The sequence below is a fragment of the Rissa tridactyla genome, chromosome 1 (genome assembly GCF_028500815.1).
Source record: "Rissa tridactyla isolate bRisTri1 chromosome 1, bRisTri1.patW.cur.20221130, whole genome shotgun sequence".
NCBI classification, from domain to species: Eukaryota; Metazoa; Chordata; class Aves; order Charadriiformes; family Laridae; genus Rissa; species Rissa tridactyla.
In genome coordinates, this window is record NC_071466.1 from 163,246,210 (window position 1) to 163,261,647 (window position 15,438).

The 15,438-nt window shown below is 50.1% G+C and overlaps 1 protein-coding gene across 1 annotated transcript; it reads left to right on the forward strand.

The window, feature by feature from the left end:
• Positions 1-4,730: 4,730 nt before the first annotated feature.
• On the forward strand, positions 4,731-13,728 carry TAB1 (TGF-beta activated kinase 1 (MAP3K7) binding protein 1). Its single transcript, XM_054219884.1, has 11 exons — positions 4,731-4,852; positions 5,693-5,829; positions 6,022-6,175; positions 6,807-6,893; positions 7,449-7,587; positions 8,059-8,172; positions 10,545-10,656; positions 10,764-10,908; positions 11,304-11,526; positions 11,834-11,990; positions 13,019-13,728. The coding sequence occupies exons 1-11, from the start codon at positions 4,820-4,822 to the stop codon at positions 13,224-13,226; spliced, it is 1,509 nt and encodes a 502-aa protein (XP_054075859.1). The 5' UTR covers positions 4,731-4,819; the 3' UTR covers positions 13,227-13,728.
• The last annotated feature ends 1,710 nt before the right edge of the window (positions 13,729-15,438 follow it).

Consider the following 15,438-nt stretch of genomic DNA (forward strand, 5'->3'; position numbering starts at 1 on the left):
GATAGACCCATCCGTTTCTTGATTAGTCTTTGTTAGGACAAAGATCCTTCCTACAGTGCCAGCTTTGGGGGTGGAAGTGGTGTGGAGGTATCACGCCCACAGAAAAGCAAATGTCTGCATTGGTGACAGGTGGAGTTGGTGACTGGTGAGACAAAACGTTGCCAAAAGCAAGCCTTTAAGATGAATAAGACTCCAACATAACCAGTTTGTTTGTTTCTTCTAATCATTTCAAATCTCGTTTGATTTTGCTTTCTGGTATTTTAAGCTCTTATGAGTCATGTTTTGAAGCTTCTCCCTGCAGCCATGACATCTAGAAACATAATTCTATTATCAAGTTGTTTTTGTAAAAAAAGTTCACATAATCCCGGGACTCCAGGAGATGAGACTTTTTTTAGCATGTCCCGAAATTCGACAAAATCAGATGCTTTGGCACAACTGAAACAACACAATTTCCCTCCCTCAAAAGCCCAACTGGCCTAAAGCTCTGTACAAACTCTCTTTTGCAGTGGGATTTGGCTCTCTCCCAGGGGGATCGGCACTCCCTCACCATTCCCTCCTCCCCTGGCTGTAGCTCTCCACGTTGGCTCTCCAACTCTCCAGAGGGTCCTGGGGGAAAGAAGGTGCTATTTCCAGCTCTCTTTCCTTAATGCTTGTTCTCTCTACTGCTCCATCTCTAGTTCTTTGCCACTCCAGCCTACCTGGAAATAGTGGCCTGCAGGGGAGCAAGAAGCATCAGGGCACTTGCGCCTGTGGGAAGCATCAGGCTGAAGTTGGTAGAGGCAGCTGTGGAGAGCTTGGGGTGGAGCTGCGTGAGGACTTGCAATGCCACCCCCCTCCACCACCCCTTTCTGTAACGGCCTGTGGTAGGAGCAGAGCGAGTGCGGCAAAGCTGTCTCTGTCAGAGACCCTTTCCCCCTCACCCCCATCACCTCCTGCAAGCCTTGCCAAAAATACTTTCTTTTCCGGGCCCAGCCTTCACCACCAGCAAAACAAGGCAGAAAGAAATACATCTCCCTAAGCATATCTCACACGTGTTCAGTAAAGAGAAACTAAATGATGTGATGGCTTCTGCCGGCGATCCCGTAATTGCTTCCCATTGTGTATGGTTTCCAAGCGCCTACAAAGCCCTGTGCTCTCTGCTCCCTGCTCCCCACAGCACCTTGTTCAATCACGCTGTTCGTCTTTTATGCAGCGGCCCAGCAGAGTCACCATGCCGATTCTTTTTCTACAGAAAAAAAACACTAGTAAAAACAAGAAGGCAGCAGTACAGATTGGCACCAGAAATTCCGTGCGTATAACCCCTAGCACTGGGGACAGAGAAGCAATAAGAAACAATAAATATACAAAGAGAGAGGGGGAGGGAGAGAGGGAGAAATGAGGAAAATGGGAGTTAAACATGAGAGAGGGAGCAGTAGATCTGGTAGTCACTGAATCATATAATTCATTTATGGGTTCACGGATGATGAGGTTCAGAGGCCGATATCCTGCATTCTCAGGGAGATTTTGGCTGCATGAGAACACAGCGGGGTCATTTCTGAGAGGATTTGCTAAAGGCAAGAAGCATAAATAAAACAAAGAAGAAAACAAGCTTGATCAATACAGCCAACAAAACCTCTGTTGGTGCAGTATTTCATCTTGCGAGTGCTGCATAAAGATATTGGTCCCTGTGAGCAGATATTCATGAAGCAGCACACAAGCTTCAGTAGCAACTTTCCTTCGGAGGGCTGCAAAATGCTGGATAAATATTAATTTAGCAGTGCAAGCAGCCTCGTTTGGTAAATCTTGCTATTCACTTTTTGCCGACCAAGTAGTTAATTGCCTTGCTCAAGGTTAGGGCAGACGCTCGGTGACAGAACCATAGGAATATCCAGACAGAATCCGGCACAAGTATTTTCACCAAGAAAAAAATGTTTTGCACCAGGTCTGTGTTCCAGCCCAAACAGGCAGGAAAAAAATAAACCAGAATGACAATGATAAGTGACTATGAGTGCTGAAGCCAGACATTTAAATTAGGAGCAGGGCACATTATTAACCGCAAGAGGTGACTAGTCATTGTACAAACAAGGAAAGTGGCAGCTTTGCTACCTCGTATCTTTAGGAAAGTTGTTTTGCTCTCTCACTGAGATCCCATTCTGCCCTATCGCACCCACGCACAGACTCCACTCTTGTTAGTCTCAAAAGGACTCACTTAGGGATAAAGAAGACAGAAATGACTCCTAAATTCCCAGTCCTGCAATGCGATATACGCTGGCAGTCTCTGAGCACACCCGAAGCCTTGCTGATTTCAGTGGCGCTCTGAGCAAGGACAGGGTCTGCCTGTGCTCATCAAGGTGCATGACTGCAACCTTGAATGTCATTAAATAAGCATAAGCTTCTGCTGCAATGCTGAAAAAATGACATCGTGTTTTTAAGCAGAGAAACTTGCCTGTTGCTTTTTGATGACACGGACAATGCTTTTCTACACTGATTTCTGCAGCACCAGAAGTTCCTCTTGATAACTGGGAAGAAAACAAATCTTTATCAGCACTAAATCTGTCCATCCTACTTTTAATTTTAACGCAGACTGAAGCCCCATTCCTGTAATTATTTGTACCCACTCACAGCTTTATTCACAGGAATACTCCAAATGACATTGGTGAGACCAAGCTTATACATAAAGCTAAACGTGTGGAAACTTGTTTGTAGACTGAGATTCTAAATTTAGCATTTTCTTCTATCTTTGGCCAATATAACCTTTAGAAAAGTAGTTCTACCTGCGTGCCTAAGTCTGCTTGAGTGGTTGAATATTTGTGAGCCTTGCATGAAAGGGAAGGATCTGTAATCTTTGTATACTTGTAAGAAAGAGATGTAACAAAACAATAGACAAAGGATTTACTGGAAAGGGAGCTGGAATCCTCTGGCATCCCCTGTAGCAAAAAACATCACTCCATAGAATGAGGTTAATTAACTAGCAATTATTTCTGAAGTGCATCTGAATCTAATATATTTGCCACAAAGATGTCATTAAAAGAGTATCAAGCCACTGCTGGAAGTCAAGACTATTTAACACTCCCACCCTCACCACAGTCACACTGCTACACATGACTGAAACTGCACGTCTCTCATGTTGGAGCCCCTTCAGCCTCAATTCACACAGAGAAACGTGCTCTTCCCCAAGCCCCCTGCTGCTGCATCCTGTCTGCCAGCCATCACTCACTTCACATCACATCACTCACACACCTGGAGGGCTCTTCTGCTGATTTATAATGTTAAGAGTGGGAATGATTCTTGTGTCTTCCCTCCTGCTCCAGCTGAGTTCGTTCAATGGAAACTGTCCCTGCTGAAACAGCCTACCTCAGCCTAGAAAGGTTCTTGAGGAGCAAAATCAGTGATCTCTGGTTTTGTCTGTATCGTTCTGGCAGGCACGCAAGCAATTTTACTGTTGTACTTGACTCAAGACTACCAAGGATTGCTCCAAACTGCAGTGGGTATTGAGAACGACTCGTCAGCTGTTCTAGAGACCTTCTCATTGCTGGCCTGAGGGCATGGTCCCACTACATCCTTGTTATGGCCTGCAAAAGAGGGCAGGAAAGGGCTGTGGATCGCCTCTGCAGGAGATGGAGCCCCAAACTGAGACAAATGGATGCCTCTTGTGGTTTCTATGGAGCAGCAGCGCAGCTGTGAGCTGGTACCTTGGGCTTTCCCGGGTTTAGCCTTCCTTACAGGCTGCAGAGAACGTAACATGGTGCTAAAAAATAAACGTTTCAACACCTGACTCCCTCAGGGCTCTTTGGCGTCCAAAGTGACCCTATTTCACAGGACCCTTATGACCTGAATGAGGCCTGTAAGAAAGATGGGGAGGGGCGGTTTGCAAGGGTATGTAGCAATAGGACAAGGGGCAATGGTTTTAAACTAGAGCAGGGTAGGTTTAGATTAGACATTAGGAAGAAGTTCTTTACGAGGGTGGTGAGACGCTGGAACAATTTGCCCGGAGAGGTGGTGGAGGCCCCATCCCTGGAGACATTCAAGGCCAGGCTTGATGAGGCTCTGAGCAATCTGATCTAGTTAAAGATGTCCCTGCTGACTGCGGGGGGGGGTTGGACTAGATGACCTTTACAGGTCCCCTCCAACCCAACACATCCTATGATTCTATGACCCTGCCCCTTTTCCCTCCCCCTCCACACACACTTGCAGAGGTGGCTAAAAGGTGCTGTTTTCTCTCACCACTGAAGGCCTCCAAGTAAGAAACGGAGAGCTCTCCATTCCCCCTAGACAAGAGGAAGAGGTAACGACAGGGAAATTTTAAAATATATTTCACTTTCGTGGGCTCTCTCTCCTCGGGGAGGTGAGCTGACCACGCTCTCTCCTCCAACCACAAGCCGGCATCACCCTGGGGAACACCACAGGGCCCGCCGGGGGAGGGCGGTACACGCTCCTCCGAGTAATGATCTCGGAAGCCCCAGAGGACTCCGCGGGATCGCTCAGGCCGCCTCTTCAGGTACCCTCAAAGCTCAGACGCCATCGGCGACCTCGGGCTTCCACAGACCCGGCTGCCGCGGCCCGAGCCCGCCTCACCCGGCCCCACCCCGCCCCGCGCGACACCGCCTCAGCGCGGGGGGGCGGGATGCATGCGCGCGCCTGCGCTCGAGCGCCCCCCGCCGCTCTCGCCCATTGGGCAGGAGGGGCGTGGCCATCCCCGTGCAGGTGGGCGGAGCCGCCGCGAGCCGAGGGCGGGGGGGGGAGAAGGAGTGTTTCTGCGAAGCGGGCGCTCTGTCCAGCGGACTCGACTGCTCTGGCGGAATAGGGCGGGTGAGGGGGAGGAGGTCGCTCCTGCTCCAAGATGGCGGCGCAGAGGAGGAGTCTGCTGCAGAGTGTGAGTGGCACCTTCCCCCCCTCCGTGTACACGCACCCCCCCCCCCAGGTGGGTGCGAGGGGGAAACCTGGGCTGCCTTCTCTCCTCGGCTGCCCCCCCCGCAGTGCCGTGTGGGAAGGGGGAGGCCCGGCCAGGGCGGGGAGCGTTCCCCCTCAGTGGGGAGCTGGGTCGCTGCCCCCCGCCCCTTGTGCTGCCTGAGGGTAGGGGGTCTGAGCTTGGGTGGGGGAGTGTCCTGCGTGGTCGTTGGTCCCCACCCTGGGCTGGGCTGTCGCTCTGCAGCGCTGTGGGACTGGGGGGGGCGGCAGGTGGCTGTGGGGGCCGTGCCTGTGCTGTGTGAGGGGGCAGCGGGGGCTTGCAGGCCGTGTGTGTGTGCAGGGAGCACCTGCCAGGGAGGTGGTGGACCCAGGGCCCCCTCTCTCATTGCTGGCAGCGACAGCGCCCCGGTCTCTTTGTCCTGGGTGAATGTGCTCCCAACAGGGACCCAGAGCCTGCCCTGTGCTCCCGTGCCAGGGGTGCCAGAGGGTCTGATTCACTGAATTCACAGCTAGCGCTGCGCTGCATCGAGTGTAAAACTCGGGTTCAAATTTCACTTCTGGTCTCTAGCTAGCAAAAGCCAGAGATGCAGCCAGAGCTCAGGTTCAGAGGGAAAGGAAGTGGTGAGTGATCCAGTTGTGCAGCAGGGAATGTGAAGTTACTTGCTGGGGTGGTGTGCTACCCTGTTAGCAAAGGGAGAAGGCTTGAGAAGAGGGTGAAGATGGACTTCTAACCTGCACTGGACAAGGATCCTCACTTCAGGCTGCTTGGGGTTTACACGATCTCTTTCCTCTTTCTGTCTCCCAGGAACAGCAGCCCAGTTGGACAGACGACTTACCATCCTGCCATCTCTCTGGGGTGGGCTCAGCTCCAAACCGTTCCTACAGTGCAGATGGCAAGGGGACAGAGGGTCATCCCTTGGAAGATAACTGGTTAAAATTCAGGTAAGTGGGTTGCGCCTAGGACACAGGCTCCTGCAGACACAAGGGCAGATAAAATTGGTATTTAGTTTGTCACACAGGACTCGGAAGAAGAGGGTGGGGTGCGGGCATGCAGGAGGTGTCTGGAGGAACTTGTTACGTATGTCTGTGCCTCAAATACATCTGTAACCTCTTTGCTTCTGCCCTCTTTGACAGGAGTGAGAACAACTGCTACCTCTATGGTGTCTTCAACGGCTATGATGGCAACCGAGTCACCAACTTCGTGGGTCAGAGACTTTCTGCAGAATTGCTGCTGGGCCAGCTACACGCAGATCATAGTGATGCTGATGTGCGTCGAGTACTGCTGCAGGTAAAGAAGCTTTGGCTGGGAACGGCTCCTGCTTCTCACAGTACCCACCTCCTCTCTTTGCCACCAGAGGAGCAGCATCTGGTTTCTGTGGGGCTTGGAAACATCTGCCAGTGGTTGCAATCACACTCATCCTGAGCAGCTGTAGTGCTTTGTTTCACTCCCACCTCATACCCATCTGTCGCTCTGGCTCTGTCAGCACAGTGCTGAGAGCTCTCCAGGAAGCTGCAGCTGGTCTTCACTGGACATGTAGGAACAAGTCAGCTTGTGAAGGAGATCACAATGAGTGAATGGAGGAAGTTAATTTGTGGGGAGATGGATTTGTGAGTGCGCTTTCTTGAGTGATAGACAAGTTCTTACAATCAACACACAAAATCAGATAGGTCTCTGACATTGCTTTGATTGTAATTTTTATGGTTTTGTCTCCTGTTTTGAGTAGTTGCAGATGGTTTTTACAAGCTGTTAACTAGTTGTGCTAAAATAATTGTGTTTCAGTGTGCTGCAGAGATCCTTGAATGTCTGTATGTACAGTGATCAACCACTATGAGACAGTTTTAGGGAGGTGCGGATGGGTAGCCTCAAAGGTGTGTAGGTATTGGATAAGAACTTAATTTCTCTTTATGGCCTTTTTTAGGCTTTTGATGTGGTAGAAAGAAGTTTCCTGGAGTCCATTGATGATGCCTTGGCAGAGAAGGCCAGCCTGCAGTCCCAGCTGCCAGAGGTAACATGGCCTTAAGAACAGAGATTGCTGGAGGTCCCACCTTCTAGATTGTTGGATGAGGTTTGGGCGTATTAGTCTGGTACAAGGGAGGCTGTAATTGAAACTCTTTTTCTGTGGTTCTCTTCGGGGAGCTTGTGTGAAGTAAGCGTCTTGGTCCGTTTCCCAGAGTTCACAGTGTTCATACTGGCACTACTTAGACTCATCATTGGTTATGTCGGTAAGGACTGAACACATCGTGGAGAGGAGTTCAGCCTGTACCTGTGGCTCTTCCAGGACAAAGCCATATGATGCAGGTGAGAGGCAAGGCCTCAAATTTGCATGCCATCTGGGCAGATGTGGATTCTGTTCTTCATGTGAACTGGCCTGTCATCTCCAGAACTTTATTAGAGCCATGTCAATTGTTAGATTGAACAAATAATTGTACATCTTGCACAGTCTTGGCATGAGGCTAAGATATACCAAGATGAGTCCTCTTCCTACAGAATTTTGATTGCGGCTGTGGTTTCTCTGTTGTGTTACTGTGTGTTTAAGCTTTCCTCTCATTTTGGGTTCCAGGGTGTCCCTCACCACCAACTGCCGCCTCAGTACCAGAAGATTGTGGAGAGATTGAAGGCTGTAGAGCAGGAGATCTCTGGAGGAGCCATGGCTATTGTGGCTGTTGTTCTCAACAACAAGCTCTATATCGCCAATGTGGGTGAGTTGTTTTTCGTCAGCAGCTCAGTCTAGGCATTTGAGGATGGCTACGTTCTAGAAAGTGAAAGAAATTTGAATGTGGGGGACAGTTTTCATCTGTAGTCAAGGAGCAATATGCCTGTTAGTTACAGGAGCACTTGAAATCAGCCTGGCTCTTTATCTCTGCAGATGTTGGCTGATGCAGTGTGTATGACCAAAGAAAAGAGGGAAAATGGGTTGAGTGGCAGTAGTGCAAGTTCACTGAGAAATGGAGAGCTTTCTTGTGAGGTGCTGGCTCAGGCCTGGATGAAGAGCTGCCTAGCAGGCCTGCTATGCTGCTAGCAAGGCTACTTTTTGGAGACTGTGATGAGACAGTACACGAGCCTTTCTCTTCTGTCTTTATTCCCTGCTCCTGTTCCTTTTTCCATTTGGATATGTTCTCCCTCTTAATGGCAGAGCTATCTGGTGCATCATCTCACTGCTCCCACTGCAGGTACCAATCGGGCACTGTTATGCAAGTCCACAGTGGATGGGCTGCAGGTGACTCAGCTCAATGTGGACCATACGACAGAAAATGAAGATGAACTTTTTCGCTTCTCCCAGCTGGGTGAGTGTTGAGTTTCATGTTCTTATCTGAGAACACCGTATTGCTCTGTTTGTCTGGGGCAGCAGGAATGACTTGAGCCACTGGAAACAATAAATGACCACAAAAAGAAGCTTACTGGGGTTTCAGATGGCAAGTTCAGTGCCTTCTTTCTAGCCATCGTGGGGCTACAGAGTGAGTAAATTAAGTTCAGCTCACTGAACCAGCAAAAAACTATCCTTTTCTTTTTTTTTCTTTTCTCTTTTTTTTTTTTTTTTTCCCCCAAGGTTTGAGAGTTAGTTCTGTGTCCGACTGCCAAACTGACATTGATTTGCCCTCCAGCTGTGTGATTGCTGGAGTCAATAGGCAGGCAGGAGTGGAAGCACTCAGCCAGAGGGTAGAAGTGAAATGGACAGTATATGACTGCTCCTTTAGAGGCAAACCACAGTTATGCTGGGTTAAGTTTTGTGTGATGCCGCACCCTTGGGATGGTGTGTTTCAATATGCCTTTGTACAAGCTGCTGCAAAAAAAAACCCAAAAAAACAGCTACGCTTCAGACAGAGCCAGGCCAAGCACTGGCGTTTACTGCTCTCACATCAGTAACCCTTAATGCTGACATTTTGCTTTAGGCAATTTCCCTTTTCCTTCGCAGTGTTTGACATGTTTTCTTTCTTTGTCTAGAACTAGCCCAGACTACTTGTGTGATTGCTAGTACCGAATTCTTCTTATTGAGATACTTATATTCTATACCTTTGTTTAGGTAGATCTAACTTGTCATTCTTCATTAGGTTCACCTGGTACATATATTCTTATCTGTTGAGGCTGTTGATGTGGTAATTTTTTGCTGCCGGGCCTTGTTTTGTTCCATTTCTCTTCCATTTCCTCTTTTACCCATATTCCTGCAGTAGTGGTATGTAGTGTGAAACAGAAGACTGAATACAAGAATCCAGGGAAAGAGACCCTTTGACTGCCTTTCTACTGCCAAAAATGCAGAATTTAGCTACGGACCACAGCGGAACAGGGATGTGCTGGATACGCTGGCACAGCAGTGGCTCTCCTGCTGGCAGTCCCAGCAGAAGAGAGAGCCTGTGAACAGCATACACAGGCTGTTTTGGGGGCCCAAAGGAGGTTGTGGTAGGGCTAGGTTGAAGCACGGTGATAAGAGGTAGTGGGGATAGTGTTTGCTGTGATGGTGCCTGTGTCACACCTCTTTGGGGGAGGAGAGGGAGAGGTCTTATGCCTTTGTTGCACTTCACCCAGAACATTGCAGCTTTTTCAGTGGTCCAGGAGAGTTGCTGTGATTTAGACACAACCTCTCTGGTGTGCTGTGAGCCTCCCTGTGTTTGTGTCTGTCGATAGCATGTATCCCCCTGCCAGGAGCTGGCAGATGAGCCAGGCCATGTTGATGAGTCAGCTTTGGTCTGCAGCAGATGGCAGAGTTGTGTCTTACTGCTGGGGTAGGTGTGGAGCCATCTGTGCAGTGAGGCTTGGTTTGACTCAGAGGGAGAGTTTCATTTGGACCCCTGCCTTCACCTTGTACTGAGGACAGTCATCCCTAGATAAAATCTCAAAATAACATTTTCTGCCTGTTAGCTCTAGGTATAACCAGGAAGGGTGAACTGCCAGAACAGACCAGGTAAGCAGCTCATCTGCTCTCAGTCCTGCCTCAAATAGTAGCCACACGCAGATAGTCCCTGTTAGGACTTCTTCAAGATGGGATTCCTTCCTAGCCCCTTCCAGATTTGAGTTGTACACTGAAGCAGAGGTGTATCACCTTAAATTTATTTAACTACTTGTTTGATCATTGTCCTTCTTTTAGGAGTAGCCAACACCGATTTGAGCACTTGAGCAAATTCCACGCCTCTTGTAGATAGTTCTCCTTTTCTCCCTCTGCAAACAAGCATATTAGTGAAATCATCACGTGGAGTTCCGGAGCAGGGATCAATAATAGGTGGAAGAAAAAGCAGAATCCTTCACATATGTTTTTCCCCTTCCTGCCTTCCTCCTCCCATCGTGCAGTCCAGAGCTGACAGGCGCAGATGTTCCCCTGTCTTTTCAGCGAATGCCTGTGCATTCAGGCCAGCTGCTGCTGGTGGCTTTGGACCAGGATGTGGGCTTTGTCTTAGGGCCAACCATTGCAGAGTGCGAATATCGGGCTGTGTGCATCTCTCTCCTCCTCTCTCCTTCTTGGATTACAATTAATGGGAAGGTGTCCCTTGGAGCAGAGCAAATTGCTCTTCCTTTCCTTCTTGTTGGGCTCCCGATGATTCTTTGGCATCTTGTTTTGTCTTATAATTCTCTTTAGATGTGGTTATTTCTTTTCTCATTCTCCTCCTGACAGAGGAAGTCCTGCAAATTTCCCACAGTCAGTTAAACTTCTTTTTCAATCTGGCAGGTTTGGATGCAGGGAAAATAAAGCAAGTGGGAACTATTCGTGGCCAGGAAAGCACTCGGCGCATTGGAGATTACAAAGTCAAATACGGCTATACTGATATTGAACTGCTCAGGTCAGAAAGACTTAACTTTGTGGTTTCAAGCCCTCCTTTTCTTCATGATCCTTCATTCTCACCTACTGTGTCACCGTTAAATACTAAGTAACACCATCTCTTTCCAGTGCTGCTAAATCTAAGCCCATCATAGCAGAACCTGAGATCCATGGAGGGCACTCGCTGGATGGGGTGACTGGCTTCTTGGTACTCATGTCTGAAGGGCTCTACAAAGCACTGGAGGCAGCTCATGGGCCTGGGCAGGCCAACCAGGTGAGCCTGCTCGCAGGGGAAACGTTCCCTTGGCTGTTGACCCGTTCCAGCGGTGTCACCTGCTCTCGTACAGATTTTCCTCCTCATTTGCCCTGTGAGTGCTGGCCAGGTTGAATGCCTGTGCCACCTCATTCCAGTCCCTAATAATACGGGACCTGCTTTGCCAAGCCAGTTTTTCTAGGCAATTGCCCGTCCCTTAGGAGTAGCCCATTAAAGGGAACGGGATGATTCAAGGCACAAGGGCACATATCAACACCTGAGACTGGCAAGCAATGCAGTCACATGAGTTGCTGTAAAAACCCTGAGGTCAGTGGCTGGCAAAAGTTTCCTACAAAATCTCCTAAACATCCTCTCCCCCTCCCCCCCCTTTTTCTTCTTTTTCCTTCTCGGCTTAGGAAATTGCGGCCATGATAGCCACAGAGTTTGCCAAGCAAACATCGCTGGATGCTGTGGCACAAGCAGTAGTGGATCGGGTTAAGCGGATCCACTGCGACACTTTCGCCAGTGGTGGGGAACGGTCCAAGTTCTGTCCCCGGCATGAAGACATGACGCTGCTTGTGAGGAATTTTGGGTACCCCCTGGGTGAGATGAGCCAGCCCACGCTGACACCAACGCAAGGTGTGTTGGGGAGAGAGTGAAACAAAATGCAGAGTGAAAGATAAGATCTCTTGTTTGATCCAGCACTGACCTAACATTGGGAGAGGAGATACTCGGTGTAGAAGGAATTTTCTTATTAAAGGGATTATTGGCTTCTGAGCCCTGGAGTCTGGTAATTTGACAGAGTACAGCGCAACATCTAAAAAAAGCAGTTTAATATAAATTCTTGGGGTTTTTTGGCCCTTCCTTTGACTTTCTTTGCTGCTGTATAGTCCCAGTCACTCATGTCTCAACTGCAGTTTCTAACTCTTGCTTTCTCCCTTCTCAGGAGGCCGTGTCTACCCAGTCTCGGTGCCATATTCCAGCTCCCAAAGCACAAGCAAGACGAGTGTTACGCTGTCTCTTGTCATGCCTTCCCAAGGCCAGATGGTCAATGGTGCCCACAGCAGCTCAACTCTGGATGAAGCCACCCCCACCCTCACTAAGTAAGTGTCCTCCTCTCTTGCTACCCACAGTCTTCCCCAGCACCTCACGCTGCGTAAAGTGGTTGAAAAGCAGAGAGACGCGTGTCGGTTACCTGTCAGTCATTCCCTTATCTGGAGCGTTGCCCTCCTTACTGCAGTATTGACAGCCAGCATAACGTGTTAGCTGGAAAGCAGTTCTGTGAGGAGTGGGAATGAGTAAAGTGAGGAGCTCTGAAGCCAGCTCTGGGAACATGCCTTCGGGAGCAGCATCTGCTGCTGTTTGCAGAGGGCACTCTGGCAGCCAGCAGCCCTTCTCTTTGGCTCTTGTGTGCCGAGTGTTTTGGGTGCTGTGTGTGGAGGGAGTGTGGGTGCCTTTCATTTTAATGAAGGTCTATGCACGTCACCTGTAAGGCTGCTGGAGAGGCTGCGCTGCACAAGTTGGCTTGCTCAGAGGCCAGGATAGGAAAAAGTATGAAGGTTAGAACGGGATCCTATTTGGACCCGCTTTACAGGATCGCACTAGTTAGTGGCTCTGGTTTAGGGACAGCCTTCAGCATGGTGTGGCGTGTGTACACACTGCAAAGTGAAGAAGCTCTTTAGTTATTGTGTTCTGGTAGCTCCAGAAAACAATGAGGCTGACGCACTAGAGCTGCTTTGGCTGCAACGCAGGTCACGCAAGAATAGCTTTCCTTGCTGCCAGACTCTTCCCGTAAAGCTCATACTGCATGGGTATGAGGAGGCCTGCAGAGTGCATGCCTCCCTTTTTTTTTTTTCCTGTTTCCTCTCCTCTGTTCCTCAGATGCCTGGTTGTACTTAAGGCCTTCCAGTTAAATGTGCATCAGATATGTTTGGCATTCAGTTCCAAGCAGTTCTCGACACTTCTAGTGCTCTGAGAGAGCAAGAGACTGCAACTTCTTTTACCTGTTCGCTAAGGATAGCTTAATCTGTGAAGAAGCTGGCACTTGTTCTGGTACTTTTCTTGTACAGAACATCAGATGGGGGAAAAATAAAGATGTTTGTGTTCTCTCTCTCTCTTTTTCTCTCCATAGCCAAAGCCCAACCGTGACGCTCCAGTCCACTAATACTCACACACAGAGCAGCAGCTCAAGTTCAGACGGGGGTCTCTTCCGCTCCCGACCCACCCACTCGCTCCAGCCAGATGAAGATGGGCGTGTGGAGCCCTACGTGGATTTTGCAGAGTTTTACCGTCTTTGGAACATGGACCATGGTGAGCAGGGCGCACTGACTGTGTCCTAACGTGGAAACGTGCCTCCTCCAGACACCTTGCGCTCGGCTGCATAAGCAAAGACTGAGGCAAGACTGAGAGCGCTCCACCGAGGGCTGTGTTCTGCCGAGAGTTAACTCCTATCCGGGATGTGCTGAACACTGGGCTGGGGAGCGTGAGCAGCGCTCCCTGCACACGTGTTGCTGGTGCCATGCACCCGATCCTGACCGACCTCGTTCCCTTGGAAGCCCTGTGAATAGAGGAAGGGGTCTTGAATGCAACCCTCACTGCAGGTTTTTGCAAATAAAAGTTGCAGAGAGGGGTCCCTCCGGATGATGCAAGACTGGGGGCCTGTACAAAGGCTTGTGTGTGTGCGCGCGTGTGTAGGTGTACGCGTGTGTGCCTGCGTGTGTGTGTGCTGTCATAATGTTTCCACAACTCGATTCATAATGCTGTGATTCCAGTGTTCAACTCCATAGAAGATACCTCTATTTTGCAGAATAAATAACTTATAGCTACACTCATTGGCACCTATGTGGCTTGCTCTCTTCTTTACAATGTTGCGCGTGGGTGTGACAGCTCTTCCTGGTGCCTCTGTTCCTCCAGAATAGGGGCTTGCACCTTGCAGCAGGCAAGCTTCTGTTGCAAAAGTGGCCTGAGCCCTTGCAGGTCACTTAAAAGCCTTTGTCCCCTGCTTACTTATTTGCTGAGCTTTGGCACTGGATTATGGCTTGGAGTTAAACTGTAACCCTGAGGAGACCTTATAGTGGCCTTCCAGTATCTGAAGGGCGCCTACAGGAAAGCTGGAGAGGGACTTTTTCCAAGGACATGTAGTGATAGGACGAGGGGTAATGGCTTCAATCTGGAAGAGGGGAGATTTAGATTAGGTATCAGAAAGAAATTTGTCACTCTGAGGGTGGTGAGGCACTGGAACAGGTTGCCCCTGTTGTGGGATGCCCTATCCCTGGAAGTGTTCAAGGCCAGGCTGGATGGGGCTTTGAGCAGCCTGGTCTAGTGGGAGGTGTCCCTGCCCATGGCAGGGGGGTTGGAACTAGATGATCTTTAAGGTCCCTTCCAACCCAAACTGTTCTACGATTCTATGAAGTTCAGATTATTGTTTTTTGTAGGCAAAATGCACGTCATTTACCTTAATGTAGGCCATCTGTGGAGTTGTAGAGGGCAGGTGGGGTTTGTAGCGCAGTTCTTCTGTACAGGCTTCTGCTAGTGCACAGCAGGAAGTCACACGTGGATTGAACCGAAACTACAGGGCGATGTGGGCTGCCTTGAAGAGGCAGATGTGGACCCTCGTGTCAGAGCAGAGAGGTGGGCAGCGGGGTGAGGAGGGCTGCTCTTGCTCTGCTGGCTGCGCACCGGGTCAGCCCAAGCCTGGGCTGGCTGGCGGAGGCGTCGGGATTGCAGCCATTCGCCTCTTCAGTGCAGCCTTCTGACGGCAGGTGGCAAGCGAGCCTCTTCCCTCCCCGCTCCAGCCTTCCTCTTCAGCCTGCCTCGCTGGCTCCCCAGGGAAGGAGCCTTTCCCTGACAAACATGGGGAGGGCTCAGGGGTGACCGCTGTGCCCGGTGCCTCCGTGGGGACATGCGATAAGGCATCATGTAAAGCCAAGAGCGAGCTAGAGATTACAGGAGAAAGGGCAAGTGAGGGAATCGGTTTGGGTTCCATCCCGGACTTATTTTTGCTTCCAGGCTGGTCACCTTAGGAAGGAGAAGGAGAATGGGAAGGGATCAGGCTGAAGCAGCAGAGGATGCTGTGGTCAAGATCAGTGTGTAGCCAAGCCCTGGTGTGTGCAGGTTCAAGGCACTTGTGGCATGCCAGCTTAGAAAGGAGCGGGGGGGATTTATCCCTTTGGATAAATGAAGTAGCACTGAGTGCCCTGAGGAAAAATCTGAGTGCACTGAGAAATACGTGGGCAGGACCAGAGCGGTGAGAAACACGCTTTTCCATGGACGGCACAACAGGGGGCCCATGGAAGGCACAAGAGGGGGCCCTTGCGTGTAGGTGGGTCACTCTTGGCCACTGCCCTCTCCCGGTCCTGCTGGCACGGCTTTGCCCTGCGGGGTTTTCTGTGAATTGTGCGGGGCTCTTGGCTGCTGGGCTGCCTGCAGAAGCTCGCGTTTCCCTGCCCTCCTGTAGTTCCCAGGAAGGCTGGGTGTGCTGAACGTGCCGGCACAGGCACCTACGGTCGAGACCCTTCCAGCCCTGCCAGGGAAGTGGCGTGGAGGGAAAGG